The following is a 16,150-nucleotide window of genomic DNA, read 5'->3' as shown; positions in this document are numbered from 1 at the left end:
CCAAATAAAGTTAAGAATAGTAAAATGAGTAAAATTGACTTTTGACATAAAAATAAATAATAATAGCTCTTCTACTAAAAGTTTATTTATATTAAAACAGACAATAACACATTTTGCATTTATATATATATTCAATAAAAATACAAGTTTTAAATACATTGATTAGATATAACTACATTAAAATTTTTTATTTTATGTCCTCAATTATCATATTATTAGGAAATGAAATATTTTTAAATTATGTATTTGTAATATAATAATTCAAAATAATGTGCATTCATTATACAATAATTATTAATCAATATTATAATTTTAATAAATTATTTTTTATAATATAATATTTTTTGTATGCCTATTGTTGTTAATAATAATACATATACAAAAAAATAAAATGTGAGACAATTATGGTTGTCGTAAAACAGGTTTTTAGTACTTTGATATTACATGTGTAATTATATAAGTAAGTATTCTCTCACAAAAAATATAAGTATCTTTTTTATAAATAATAACCTCTTCTACAGTAACATGTATAAGTATTTATTTTTTAGTCTTAAAGTAAAACAAATTAATTATGAAAAACTGATTTAATTCACACAAAGAGCTCTTTAGCACGCATTTGATTTTAGAATGTTATATAGGATTCTTTATTTATAATGTCAAAATTTATCTTTTTTTCGCTTCTCATCAAAATTGCATCTAATTTGCCTGAACTAAAATTTATGTTCATAGCGAATTGCATAGCTTTGAATGATTTGTAATATTTGCAATTTGTATTAATTAATGCTTATTTTTTGTCTACTCTAAAAAGTGATGTGTTTACATATGTGGTTAACTGAGGCAGCTGCTTCAGGGCGCCACTGGAACTTTTAGGGTAGTCAATGAATCCGATAAAATATATTTTAAAGGTTTTTATACATATCAGTAACCATACCATAAAAGAATAAAAGGGATACTAAATGGGTGGGGGTTTATATCTCTCCTAGAAAAAAATATGATTTTGTTCTATCTATATTTATCTATGTTAATAAGACCTTGTAGAATAATTAGTTCTTATTTTTAGATGTCTAATTAAATACTACTTTGATAAATAATATTAGGTAAAAAATCATTATCTTAAATTCCACTTAAATTATAATTTTTCAATTGTACAATAAAGCCATCATTGGGCTTAATATTGGGTCTTGTTTTTTTTACATACTTAAAAGCTTCATTAAAATCCATTTTTAAGTATTTCATTACAAATGCAATAACAATTGAAGGTGATCGTGAAATCCCTGCATTACAATGAATGAATACACGATTACCCAAATTGTGAATGTCTTCAATATATTGAATACATTCTTTAATTATAGATGATAATTCAAAAGTAGGTAAATCATATATATCAATTGATTTATAAATGTAGCCTTTGTATTTAGGAACTGGTACACCTAAACTGATAATATGAGATATTTTTAATGATTTCAAAATGCTTAAGTCAGCAGCAGCATCTTGTGACCCAAAATATAAAAATTCAAATACTTTTCCAACATTTAAATCAGGTTTAGTATCAACTATATAACCACACATTTGCTCATCTTTTAACAATGATTGATAAAATACACCATTACTAGTTTTTAATTCTTTATAAACTTTACCATTTTCTGTTTTCACTTTAGTTTCAACAGTAACTAAATTTTTTTTTTTAATTTTTATTTGTTCTAAAAAGCTCATTTTGTTTTATTATTTCCAAAGACACAGAAACACGCTTATTGTAATCTTCTCTTCTTTTTTTTATACGTTCTTTAATAATTTCTTTTCTCAAGTCCAAAGTATCTTCTTTCAATATTTCACAAGAATCTGATTCAACTTTTAAAAAGTGATCAGGTATTTTCAAATCTAATTCATCATAGCCAATATCATACAAATAAAGTCCATGGCTAGGGGCAGTTGATACTCTAGGATTCCAACTTTTGCTTGATGGATTGTCAAACATGTACAAGACATCATTGTATGATAACTTTTTTTGAGCAACTCCTATAAGTACCCCAACGGTTCTTCTAACCTAAATTGATGTACATAAAAAATAATGAACAGTTGAACAACAATTAATAAAAAGACCTATAACCTAAGTCTTAGGCTAAAATTTTAAGATTTTATAATGGTATTATTAAATGTAAATGTACCCTAAAAAAATTATGATTCTTAAAGTTTAAAATAATATTTTCTTATATAGTTAAAAATGTAGTAAATAATATATTTTTGAGTAAAAATATTTTCTAAAATTCAAGTTATGTTTTTAATTATTTTGTATTATAAAAATATAAATATCTCATTAAAAATTCTTCTTTTTCCTCGCCTTAATCCCAACTACTTGGGGTCGACCACTTCCTTTTTTCCCTGCGTACATCCAAGATGGGATAATCCACCTAAGTTTTGTTCAGGACTCCTCACACCTTTTGACAAAATTTTACGCTGGCTGTCGACCTGATACAACCTTATTAGTCACCCCTTATGACTGGATGATGGGCCGTGGAAGTATTCTTATTCCCTATTCACAGGGTGACTGTGGATAAAAAAACTGTATGAAAAAATTTGAGGACATGCCTCTCACATAATTTTTGTACTTTTGTTCCATACTTAAGAATAAAGCTCAAAATGTAATAAATGTATTAGATTTGTAAAAAAAAAATCAATAAAATATACTGTATAATTTTTGAAAGGCAATGTTTCTATATTATAGTTTCATTTGAATTCTTCTCACTTGTTTAAGAGTAATTTTGGAATAGAAAAATTTAAAAACTTATAACCACTGATTATAGTTTCTTATAATCAAGAGACCGATTTAATAGGCTCATTGATCCCAATAATGTTTATAATAACAAATTTTAAGTATCCAAAATATAAATACATATTTAAGCATTTCATCATAAAAATTACAGAATATTGTATACAATATTGAATACATATCTTACTTGTTTATATAAAAATGACCTTGCATCAATAAATATATCCAAGTAATTATAATATTTGTCAAATTCTGAAGCGTAAAACGATTTCCCTGGCAGAATATTAAGAGAGTTCCATGTTCGTATTGTACTTATTCTGAAAGTTTAAAAAAGAAAATTTTCCAAATAAAAATCCATTAATATTTTTTTGACAATAAATACTTTTATATCTTATTCTAATTGACAATTTCAAACAATTTTTTTTATTCATAATGAAAATTTAAAAAATAGTATTTTAGAACTTTTAATTTTAAAGTTAATTACATTATTATTGAATAATATTAATAATATTGTATTATTAAATAGAAAAACACTTGTTTTGTGTATAATTCAATGCATGCATATTTTATATTATTAGTCTTTAGCTAGAAAATTATTTTGTTTTTAAAGAAAGTAATATATTTAAATTTATAAAATGTACACAAGCATACTCAATTTATAATTAAATTAAGTCAGTGTATACAATTTTATGACCACAAGTTGTTAGCTAATTAAATTATATATATATATATATTAGGGCGGTCCTTAGTTATAGAATAAAAATTTTTTTTTAAGAAATTCAGAGTCATGGGCTCAAAATTTCGTTAGGTTCACTGAAAAAATGAAACTGGTAAAATTTGAGTACAATAAGTCAACCCCTTCACGTGCCTCAAAGGGGTTGAAGTTCTTCAAAAATGGGGTGGATTATCTTTTTTTGAGTGTACGCTCTTTATTTTTGAAGTTTCGCCAAAAACACAAAGAACAATTTTTATAGAACTCAATGTGAACAAAAAATAAGGTAATATACTATTTTTTTGTAAAATTAATATTTTTTCGTAAAAATAAGAAAAATCAGTTTCACTTAATTTTTTTAAAAAAATGATATAGTTTTCAGTTATACTTTTCTAGTGCCTTAAATTTTAATTGTACGCAGAAATTGTACAGAAGTAATATTAATCACAGTGATATCTTCTATAAAAAACGTTATTTGAGTTTTTTTCGAATTATGAATCCTTTCCAAATAAAAATTTAAAACAACTACAAAAACGTATTTTTTTTTTTTTTTTTTTAAATTTTTTTTGCATGTATGTTTTTTTGTTCATAAATTAACAAATTTTCTTAGTTATAATAAATAAAATAAAAACAAGAAACACAATAAAATAATAATTGTAATAGATGAGTGTTTAATATTTTGGAGAAAAGCGCGTATTCCTACACAGTATTCTTCAGACTGTGTTATTAAGTTAAAAATATTGTATGAGAAATAGAGAAAGTTGGACAAAAATAAATCTAGAAAAACAAACACAAGAACAACATTATAATATTTTTTCTGAAGAATTAGACAACCTCTTTGACATTTCTCATATCGAAGCTCTGAATATAAAATGAAGTATTGAAGAAGACAAACAGTTTTTGTCACAACTTAAAAAGGGCCGCCCAGAAGCATGCTTGGTATTGATATGAAGTTAATAGGTATTGAAAAACGTAAAATTACTCAAGAAGAAGAAGATGATCGAAAGAAAAAAGAGAAGTTAGAAATTGCAAATTGTACAGGTAATTATTAAATATTACACAATAATTTCAGGACATTATAAGTAAGCAGTTTTTATATACAATTTCTGCGTACAATTAAAATTTAAGACACTAGAAAAGTATAACTGAAAACTATGTCATTTTTTTAAAAAAATTAAGTGAAACTGATTTTTCTTATTTTTACGAAAAAATATTAATTTTACAAAAAAATAGTATATTACCTTATTTTTTGTTCACATTGAGTTCTATAAAAATTGTTCAAAAAAAGATAATCCACCCCATTTTTGAAGAACTTCAACCCCTTTGAGGCACGTGAAAGGGTTGACTTATTGTACTCAAATTTTACCAGTTTCATTTTTTCAGTGAACCTAACGAAATTTTGAGCCCATGACTCTGAATTTATGAAGTCGAAAAATAAGGACCACCCTAATATATATAGTAATATTTTAAAAGATTAAAAGGCTTATAATATAAATTCTATTTATTTAATAAAACAAGAAGTCTCAATAAATTAATAGATTTATGTACTTTTAAGCATAACTAAAAAAATATATGCACAAAATATATCTACTATCCATAATAATAACTAAAATATGTTTGAAAAAAAAAAAGGAATAAGCTAATTATAACTGAAAGACTGTTATATGATTTTGAATTGTAAATTATTGTATTTATGAAAGAATTATCGTCTAATCTAAAACAGATTTTTTTAAAAATAAAAGTTGAGTTTGTCTATTTTTTTTTGTTTGTTTTCACTTCTTGTTTGTCTTTTATATCTTTAATATTTTTTTACTAATGAATACTGTTCTCTTAAGATCTATAAAATATACACAATTTGCTATTTTGTGAGCTCCTATACAATTAAATACAATGTATGCATTTTATAATACTCTTAAAAAATATTATATTTTTAATAGATATTTGTTAGTAAAAGATTCTTGTGAGAATACTAGTGATTCTGTAATATTTGTTTATTCTTGAGTATTTAAGTAATGTTATTCTTAAAACTTGATTTCATGTAGGATTTACAACTTTGCTAGTCAATCATATTGAATTTTTTTTCCTCTGTATAACACTAATTTATTATTTAGTATATATATATATATTGTATCCCCTACTTTAGCATTTGAATTTCATTTTGTATAATCTTGATAGTTGAATATTTTTTTAATTTTAACTTGTATGGGTTGTTTTGTTGTACAAGCATAGTTGTTGGATTTGTTACACGGATAACTATATTTTCTAGTCAAATATAAATAAGTATATATTAACTCTTATTAATTAGTGGATCTTTTTTTATTAAGATTTAATTCAATAAAATAAAAGTTAGCCATTATTTTTAATTTGACGTACAAATTTATATGCATGCACCTGACAGATGCACATTTTTTATTTACTATAAACCTTTGTTAGGAAGCTTTGTTTAAAAAATAAAATTGATTCACTCTTCCCTGAAAGAAAAATAGTTAAATATATTGCTTGATTAAAGTTTATTTTTTATGATATTTATACAATTTAAAGTTAATTTTAAAACTTATTTGGTGAATTTTTGAGAATGTTGTCAGATAAACAATGTTTAAATAATTTTTGAATAATTTGTTAATTGATACTTAACTCACTCAGTATTTTTGAACAGTTTTGGTTTAGCCATAAATGTTTTGAAATCTTTAGTGCCAATAAATAATGGGATTACATCATTCATAAGATCTAAATTGAAATCTGGACAACTAAAAATAGAAATATTTATCATAATATGAAAATAATATTAGAATTTATAAAAAATGTATAAACAATATTCTTACATTTATTTGGGATTTAATTATAAAAAAACCCAGCACAGGGGGGTCGCGGCACAGTGGTAACGTGGCATAGTTGGATCAAGTATAATGATATCTGACAGTGATTAAAATCACTATAAAAAATAAACACTTCGATGCAAATCTTTAGATAGTGTTAAATTTAAAAAAAATTGGTGTTTTATTCTAAAGGCTACTTGATCTGCTGGTTCCTTATTAATATCTCGATTAAGATAAAGGATGTCGAATGAAAAATGGTTTATTAAAAAATATTATTTCTCATAAAAAAATTGTGTGGATCCATAAACTTTTCAATAAGTTATAGCATTATAAAGTTAAATATAATATAAATAATAAAATCGAGAATTTTCACACAAAAATAGCATTCGGTAGCCGTTTTCACCATGAAGACAAGTCCAGAGGTCAAATTTTTTTTTTTCAAATTAAAGTATATTACATAAGCTTTAATTTAAGATATATATAAAAGTGTCAGACCTTCCGGAACATTTTCAAAAGTTATGTTGAAAAAGTAAATTTATTGTGAAAAAGTTGTCATTTTAAATCCCCCCCTGTGGGCAGGTTAAGTGTCAGATTTACAAAAAAAATATACCAAATAATAAGTAAAGACATCAAGCATCTATATAAAAAAAAATTATATTGATATGTTCATTTTTGAAAAAGTTAGAGCATTATTAAGTTAAAAATATTAAAAAAAATTATTTTACCAAAATAGTATTTTTTTATTAACTTTGATGTCAACTTTCACCACGAAGACAAGTCCAGAGGTCAAATTTTTTTTTTTCAAATTAAAGTATATTACATAAGCTTCAATTTAAGATATATATAAAAGTGTCAGACCTTCCGGAACATTTTCAAAAGTTAAGTTGAAAATGTTAGTTTTTTGTGAAAAAGTTGTCATTTTAAATCCCCCTCTGTGGGCAGAAAAAAGGTCAAATTTACAAAAAAAATATACCCAATGATAAGTAAAGATATCAAGCATCTATAAAAAAAAAAATTATATTAATATGTTCATTTTTGAAGGAGTTACGGCAGCTTTTAGTAAAAAAAATTTCGAAAATTAGCGATTTTTAAATTTGTAATTTTTTTGGAGGTTTCCTCCATTTACGGGGAATGAGGGATATNAAAAAAAAAAAAAAAAAAAACACACATCATAGTAAAACCAATACCTTCTCAGCTTCGCATCGAAGCTAAAAGTTAATATATTCAATAAATATTATTATTAGAAACATTTTTAACCTAAACCCAAATAAAAAAAAATTCTATGGATTTTTAATAGAGATGAAATCTTTTTGATTTTTACAATACAAAATTTTATTAAATAAGCTTCTGAAATACTCATAGATTCCAATATTTGGTAATATTAAGAATTCAACAAATAATTATCAAAAAGTGGTTTATATCTTTACTTGATAAAAAAACATCTTTTTTCTTCAGTAATGGGAGTTGGAAATACAAATTTTTCATAATATAAATTTATATATTCTGGTTTTAACACTGCTAATCGATACAAATATTTTCTCCACTTAACACACCCTCTTGCATTAAAATCATTTGAAACATATTGAGCACCAACTAATCTGAAAATAGTGTTTTGTTGTGTAATAGTTGTACTATTACTATTTCATAACATAATAATTATAGCTTTTACTCCACTATATAGTATTATATAATACTTGGGTAAAAATTAGATTTATTCATCAATTAAAATATTTGTTTGTATTATTTTATTTCCAGTGTTATGTAGCTAATATGAATTGTATAGAAATATAGTATGGTTGAATGTGTATGTAATAGATTATGATACTGATGTTAAGTAATATATATTTACTTAGCATCAGCATTTTATATTTTAGGCATTGTTCTCAAAAAAGTATATTTGATAAGTATAATTAGTTTAATTAAGTTTTTTTTTATACTAAGATGAGTAATAAAAAACCAATGTCCATAAATGCTAGAAGACGAAATTGAAGAAGATTTAAGATATGTAGAAGGAGATACTCCTATACTTTATGGTAAAATATTGAAATTCCTTATCTACCTGTATAATTACTTCTTCTTCTTTTTCCTCGTCTTTATCCTAACTATTTGGGGACAATCACCCTTATCTTAAATTTCTATTTGACACAATCTCCCACATCAGCTTCAATATAGGATGATATAGGATGTTTCCTATATCACTTTCAATAACATCCCTTCATTTATTTTTTTACCTTTTCTCTCATCAACATTTATTTCCATAACTATTGTTACAGCTTCTGATTCCTCTATCCTCATACATCTAAGTCTATTTTTTCTCATCTTATCCACCATTGACACAATACCTATGCTTCGTCTTATACCATGGTTATAGTTGGTTCAGCTTATTCACTACAATAATAAAAAATAACCTCCCATCATGTTTGAAATGGTAAATTATATATAAATAAAAAATAAAACATGCATAGTAACAAATAAAAATGAAAATAGGTCATTTTCAGTGTAATAAAAAAAAAAAAATGTTAACTGTTCATATAATGTATTTCACAATTTGTAAATTTAAAAATAAAACTATTAAAATATAAAGGTTAAAGAGTATGTTTTAATAAAATCTAATAAATATCACCCTTAGAATATTTTCTTTATTCATATTATTTAGAACTACATATCTCATGTGTTCATTGCTTGCAAATTATATTTTTGTATAATTATGATTAATTATGTATTAAAAGACAACAACTTATAGTAGTTGAACTACATTTTTAAAATATTTTATTTAAAAAGTTCTTACTTGATTGAAACTTCTGCAGATCTCAAAAAATTATTAACTTGAAAAACTAACTTATTTGGAGGGCAAGGATATGAAAATTCCAAGTCAATATGTGCAGAAGTTTTGAATGCATGTACACCTTGGTCAGTACTAAATAGAAAAAATATAAGTGAATTTTCTAAACTTATTAACTATTAAGTCTTTGCTTTTTACTTTTTATGTCCTCCAAAACTATATAGGTGATCGACTAACTATGTGTCATGTAATATCTTTAAAAATACAAGTGTTATAAGCAAAAAACACTGTTTAGTAAAAAAATATTTTATTTAATTTAATATTAAGCGTTCCACGGCTCTTTAAAATTTAGGGTTTATTAAAAAAAATATAACAGACTAGAACGTTATAGGTCAAAAATCTATAAGAGCTACCAGTTTTATAAATAAACATACCAAGCTTACCTTAGTTACTCTGACTATGTACGTTGACACAGTAAGTCGCTAACTATTATCGCTACATAAAATAATAATGTGACTGTGTTGAAAAAACTATTGAATTTTTTCATCAAATATCGAGTAGCGTATCTTGTTTAAAAGTCATAATTTTTTTTGTGCTAAACATTTTTCTTTTTTATGATGAACAAAAATAATATGTGGTTGCTATTTGAAAATCTGAAGTTGATACAAGTTTTAAGTATAAGGTATGATGATAGAAATTTAATTTTCTTATGAAACAGCTCATCAAAGATCCATAATGATTGAAAAAAAAAATTGTTTATAACACTTGTATTTTTAAAGATATTACATGAGACAAAGTTAGCCGATCACCCTGTATATTAAAAATAATAGCACAGTGGGGTCACGACAAAGTGTGGGGATATGGTAAAATTGAGACAAGTATAGATGATATTTGATAGTGATTAAAATCACCATTATAAGAAATGATTTGATGCAAATCTGAAGATAGTGAATAATTTTAAGAAATTTGTAGATATTCCAAAAGCAAAATTAACTCCGATTTCCTTCATTATTCCTATTAGTAGTTCTAGGATTTATAAGTATAATATATGAATAAATATTATTATAGCAATCAAATATGAAATTGATATTTAATAATTTAGTATTGTAATTTTTACGGAGAAATTATAAAAAATTATAAAGTAGTTATTATTTTTATGTCAAAAATATGTAAAATTTGAAGGTCTTGATGCAATATTTAAAAAAAAATATTGTTTGTTATTTATAAATAAATTTACTGGTCTACAAAGAATTTTTATCAGAGACTATAATATACTTTTATACACCCATTTTCCCATATGGACTAAATAATAAAAAAATCCTACTAATTAATATAACAAAAATTTAAGTTTGATTATTAGGTTACCTATGAATAATTAATAAATATATATTTTAATTAAAAAAATATGTAACAAGCAGAATGTATTATGTGCAATACATCAATATAAATAATTATTTAAACACCAAGAGTTGCATAGAAACGATTACTAAGATTTCTACTTAAATGATTTATTATTAATTTAATTTATTATTATTTTTTTGAAGTGGTCATTTTTTACTATATTGTAAATTATGAGATATTATTCAGAATTTTTAAAATAAAAGAGTTTCTACAAATATTTGATGAATATAAGTTCAACAAGATTAAAATTGTGTTATTTTAAAATATAGGTCATTAAAATTGGTCAAGTGAGAGCTAAGAGAAAATAATTACAAATTAAAAAAAAGACATCACATCATGGTAAATCATGATAATATCTTCTCATCTTTGCATTAAAGTTAATAAAAAGTTGAAAGTAATGTTTAAATCACGCTTATGAAGGGAGCAACAGTCAGCTTAAGAGGTGTGTAAAGTTTACCCTTGTATTTTAAAGGACCATGCAAAATACAGTTATGAATAAAGAGTTTCTTATTTTATTAAAAAAAAAAAATTATAAAGAACTTAACAAATTTTTTTTATACATTTTTTTTGAAAAGTGATTTTTTCTTCAAATTGTATTGATAATTTTTAAGGAAAATTACAAAATTTTTTTTTATTTTAGTTAGAGCTATGAGAGTAAAATATCACAAAACTTTACTATTATTTGTACTTTTTTATGTTAATGATATCAAAAGAATTTTACGTATACTTAAAGCTGATATCTATATCTACAATATGCAAATTTCATGATGGATAGAATTAAGTAATTTTTAATCAGAGTATTATTAAAGTAAAAAAATACTAAAAATTAATTATAAATAATTAATCAATTATATGTTTAAATTGTTTTTAGTTTTATAGTGGATCTTAGTAAAGGCTTGACAAAAAAAGTATAATTATTTTTTTTTTTATTTAGTGTTTACTTTTATAGTACAAACTGGAATAAAAATATTTTTGTAATTTTAATTAAAAACACTAAGGGTAGTGATAAGAAATAATGAGTAGTAACTATAAAAATATCCAATTTTAAACATTTTTGAGTTATTCAAATTATATGAATAATATTAAAAATTATTTGGTTTCGAATTATTATGAATACTTTTTAATAGTTTATACAAATAAAATACCATTTGGTTGAATAAAAATATATTTGATACTTTAAGATATTTAAATTCCTATCTAAATAAACTAATATTAGTAAATAATGAAGTCTCTCTTAATAAAACTGTCCTAGTACTTTATATATATATACATTTAAAACTAATTTTATTATCTTTTACCTACCTATTTCTTAATATATCATTTTTTAGCACTAAAACAGTAATAATAATAAAAAAATAATACCAACCGGCTAGATATGTGTAATTTAGGAAGATTTTTTGGTTCTAGTTGTTTAAGTGCATATTCAATTATTCCTTGTATAGAAGATGGGTCATCATTGTATTTAATGTCATATGTTAGCTGTCTTTGTACACCACTGAAAATTAATCAGTAATAACAAATCTTGATAAAAATGTATAAAATCTTTCAAAAAAAAACATTAACATTTGATTAAATATAAGTTAACTAATGTACTTAAAAGTATTAAATGACAGATATAAATAAACTAGACTATAAATAGAATATAATAAACTAGATTTACTCCTAGTTTACAAATTAGTCTAGTTTACTGGACACACTTTTTTCATTTTATTTTTTAAATGTGTTTTAAGCTATTTTCATAACAAATTGAAAAACTTAGTAGAAAGAAATGGTATAAAAGTTAAAGTATCTTTAAGTTGCCGAGTTGGAAAATAAAAAATAATGTAAAATTATTAAATATTACATGCTTTCCACAAAATAAAAAATAACATCGAGCGCAATGCAGAAACAGTCTCCCATTTATATTATATCTTAAAAAAAAAAAAACAAAGATTACCTACACCAGAGTCAGCTCTAGTTAACACCAATCAAATCTGGTAGCAATACTTAATCCATAGTAATTAAAAAAACCTAAATTTTCAACTTAGAAATTTTTTTTTACAAAATATATTTTATGACTTGTTAAAATGATGAACTACTGTAAGTTTAATTTAATAAATTATAAAACTAACCAACAATTCTAACCCTTCTAATTTAACAATAACTTGATATATAATTTCTTACCGAAATCTAGTTCCAATATAAGAAAAATATAATAGGTAACGATTTAATGTCATTCTATAGTTTTAGAAATAATATTAACATAAAGAGAAATTGAAAAAAAAAGTAACTTATACTCTCTATATTAATATTGAATAAAACTGTTCACATACAACTTTATAAGATAATAAAATAAAAATAAAATTGGTTCAACAATGATTAGGTCACAAAAAATGCATTATGATTAAAAGTTTCAATAAAATTATATTTTGTAGAAAAAGGGATAGTTAACAATTAAGATTATTAAGAATACAAAATATTTTAATAAAAATCAATGATAAATTCATCGGAATTCCAAAATTATACTCACGTTAAATTTAAATCAGTCTTAGTCGTAGATAATAAAGATTTATTCTTTATTTTTAGGTTATTTTATGATATTATCATTAACTTAACTCAGATAATTAAAAACGATAAGATACATCCATAGACCTAAGGTAGATTTATCTATACATTTGTTTAAAATTTCCCTTATTCAAATACCTCTATTAATTATTGATCAACTAAATATTATTAATTTATAACAACCTAACTATCTTAGTCCACTTTATATATTATGTATATATATATTTTTTACATCCATAAAATTTTATAGTTCATCTAGGTTTATAGTAATATTTTTGTAGTAATAAATACTGTATTTGTCTTAATGTATTTAATAATTCCTTGTATAGATAATAATTATATATATTTTATTTGGGTTTATTATAAATTGTGCAATTTTTAATCTTTACACCTCATAATCTCTGCTATGCTCTAAGATATTTAAAATAAATTTATCACTTATTCTAAAAAATAATCCCTTGTAAGATTTGAATAAATTATAAATTACTATAACTCGGCCGAATAAAATATAAAAGGATAAGGGTTTATTTTATTTTTGTATATCTTGTAGTCATTATGTAGCTCTGTATTGTATCCAAGTACAAAACATTTGTTTAGCATGTTTTAATTAACACAATGCATTCACTTAAAAATAAACGATTTTTTCCTATCTGTTATATATAATTTTTCAATATTAGACACCCTATTTAGTTAAGTATATAAAAAAACAGTGAAAAGTGGAGAAAATTATTTATACATAAATTTACATATGGTTACAAAATAAATACAACAAATGTAAGTTTTTAAAACGTTTATCTCAATAATATCATTTTTTTTGACCATCATAGTAAAGTTAAAAATTATTTTTAAATAATTTTTAGATAAATAACTATTTAACATTTTTAAATAAATAAATTAAATCTTGTAATTACTTTAAACAATATTATTACCTCAATAGCCAGTATATTTGAAGCCTTTATCGGGTAGTTGACGCCCTCTAGTGGAAAACTCAACTGGAGTGATACGATAAAAAAAAAGCTTAGCTTTAACACCTGATAAAACCACCTTGCATAGACTGTTTAGTTATAATTCTTTTATGGTATAAATACATATGTTTATGCTTGCGAGGTTTTGCAGTTTAGGTGACGATATGACATTTTTATTATTATCAGTTATGAAGAAATTGATAACGTTTTTGTATGCTACAGATACGATACAACATAGATACCAATTAATTTTAACTAATAATCAACAAAATGTGTCGGTTTAATTATATAATATAATATCGTTAAATTTGTATTGTGTTCCTTTATAAATTTTTTAATAATTTATTGGGAAATTTAAACATTCAAATGGTTTTATCAAAGAAAATAATTAAATTATTCAATATAGTAAGATAGTTTTAGTATAATTACAACTTCATGAATAATACATTAGGTTGGGTTTTAACAAACTTCCCGTTTCATTGTCGGATAAATAAATATTAGTAATCTTAGCATTCTTAAGGATTTTTATTTAGCCATTTATTTATTAAAGTGTTAAAGTGAAGGGGATAAAATATAAAACTATAATTTCTTAAAAGACTATGATTTTTAATTGTCTGCTGTGAATGTCCTAAAAAGTAGTTATTTCTGCAGTATTACTGTCATATCAAATAATACTAAGTTACTTGGAAGTAGATTTAATTATTATTTTTAATAAGTTTTAATATTTAAATTACTCTTTAATATTAGCAGGGCAAAGATATAATTGATTATTACTCCTACACAATTTTAAACATTCTATGTATTCATACATATTGAATTAATTATAGAAGAGATGTTTGTTAACGGTTGAGAAAGGTAAAGGGGCTACCCTTGTATCTTTTTTCACCTTTGGTTCGCTACTACATAGCACTAAATAATTTTTTTATTAACCTAGTTTCATTTTTCAGGTATTGTTTTTGTTGGCTGTATATGTATGGTCTTTTGTTATTTCTACTGCAAATATGATTTATAAACGCACATCTTTGTGCAGAAACTGATTAAAATATTTAAATTTTCAAAACTATTCAATTGAAAAATCAGGTATTGTAGTCAAATATCTATAATACAGGTAGGGCTGTGAAAGTGTTAATTTTAAAATATATTTAGAAAACCCTTTAGTTAATATTAGGATATGAAATTAAAAAATTTCTATATTACTAAACATGTAGTAATTATTAACCTTTGTAACATATAAGAATATGTGTTCATTGTAAAAGTATGTTATTTAAACAAGATTTAGTTTTTCATTATTATGACAAAATGAGGATTATTCCATATGAGTAGATACTTGTTAAATTTTTTGCACTAAAAAATAACTTCTAGGGGCCCAACAGCTTCATCAAAAAGTCTCAATCAGTGTTTATAAAGAAAAATTAAAAATATTTTTTATATACTTCAGGTGAAATGAAAAAAGTATAAAGAAAATTATTATTGGTTTTTCAAAGTCATTTTAAAATCACCAGTTTTACTGTCAAACCCTATTTAAAATATTTTATTAATAAATTGAAGGATTTTTTATGAGAATTAAAATTTCTTTGTACAAAATTTAATGAATAACTTACAATTGTCAACTTTAAAAAATAATCTACTAATATATTTTTAGGACCTTCTGTGAAAACTATTTTTTACAGATACATTTTAAAAACATTAGTATATAATACATCTATGAATTTAAAACCAAAAAAAGTATCACGCTTTATTAATATATTATTTCATTTATTTAATTAAAATAATCATGTTTCTTGCTTAATGAAAAATATAATTAACAAGCCTAAAATATATATAAAAGTAATATATCAATAGTTTTTAATTAAGAAAATAGTAAATTTATATTTAAAAAATAGATCATTTAGCAATTTTTCAATATTAGCTTCGATGCGAAGCTGAGAAGGTATTGGTTTTACTATGATGTGTTTTTTTTTTTTTTTGTGTCTGTTGTGTTCTCGATTTTATAATTTACATTTTTTACTTTAAAGTGCTATAACTTTTTAAAAAATGTATGGATCAATACAATTTTTTCATGAGAAGTAGTATTTATATACATCTTTCATTGGATATACTTTTTTTTTAAATCAGACTATTTCCCTATATATGGGGGGGCTTCAAATATAAAAAATGCATATA

At 23.1% G+C, this 16,150-nt stretch overlaps 3 protein-coding genes across 7 annotated transcripts in view; 1 reads left to right on the top strand and 2 right to left on the bottom strand.

The window, feature by feature from the left end:
- Positions 1-67: 67 nt before the first annotated feature.
- On the bottom strand, positions 68-1,713 carry LOC126903473 (dual specificity protein phosphatase 19). Its single transcript, XM_050681629.1, has one exon. It carries the CDS (start codon positions 1,711-1,713, stop codon positions 1,114-1,116), a length of 600 nt encoding a protein of 199 aa, XP_050537586.1. The 3' UTR covers positions 68-1,113.
- On the bottom strand, positions 1,685-12,928 carry LOC126903466 (tRNA pseudouridine synthase-like 1). Of its 2 annotated transcripts, XM_050681614.1 has the most exons (7): positions 12,642-12,913; positions 11,845-11,973; positions 9,084-9,212; positions 7,723-7,893; positions 6,119-6,226; positions 2,955-3,084; positions 1,685-2,044 (listed from the first exon to the last, which is right to left on the bottom strand). In XM_050681614.1, the coding sequence occupies exons 1-7, from the start codon at positions 12,692-12,694 to the stop codon at positions 1,685-1,687; spliced, it is 1,080 nt and encodes a 359-aa protein (XP_050537571.1). In that variant the 5' UTR covers positions 12,695-12,913. The 2 variants fall into 2 exon arrangements, with proteins under 2 accessions (XP_050537571.1, XP_050537572.1); XM_050681615.1 differs by lacking the exon at positions 9,084-9,212 and having other exon boundaries at positions 12,642-12,928.
- A 1,152-nt stretch (positions 12,929-14,080) lies between these two features.
- The window catches only part of LOC126903468 (tubulin-specific chaperone C), a 4,863-nt gene continuing 2,793 nt past the window's right edge, over positions 14,081-16,150 (top strand). The window contains exons 1-2 of one of the 4 annotated variants that reach the window (XM_050681616.1): positions 14,081-14,392; positions 14,935-15,067. The gene's annotated coding sequence lies outside the window, so the exon portion shown is untranslated. The other 3 variants (XM_050681619.1, XM_050681618.1, XM_050681617.1) reach the window with 3 other exon arrangements.

The sequence above is a fragment of the Daktulosphaira vitifoliae genome, unplaced genomic scaffold (genome assembly GCF_025091365.1).
Source record: "Daktulosphaira vitifoliae isolate Bord-2020 unplaced genomic scaffold, ASM2509136v1 Scaffold_4, whole genome shotgun sequence".
NCBI lineage: Eukaryota > Metazoa > Arthropoda > Insecta > Hemiptera > Phylloxeridae > Daktulosphaira > Daktulosphaira vitifoliae.
Note: the sequence above shows the minus strand (reverse complement) of the source record. Positions and strands in the feature narration are given on the sequence as shown.

Coding starts and splice junctions, on each gene's coding strand:
- LOC126903473 (XM_050681629.1), bottom strand. CDS start 1,713: ATGAGCTTTTTAGAACAAATAAAAATTAAAAAAAAAAATTTAGTTACT.
- LOC126903466 (XM_050681614.1), bottom strand. CDS start 12,694: ATGACATTAAATCGTTACCTATTATATTTTTCTTATATTGGAACTAGA. Junction 7,894..9,083: donor TCTGCAGAAGTTTCAATCAA/GTAAGAACTTTT, acceptor CACTATTTTCAG/ATTAGTTGGTGCTCAATATG. Junction 6,227..7,722: donor AAAAGATGTTTTTTTATCAA/GTAAAGATATAA, acceptor TTCTATTTTTAG/TTGTCCAGATTTCAATTTAG.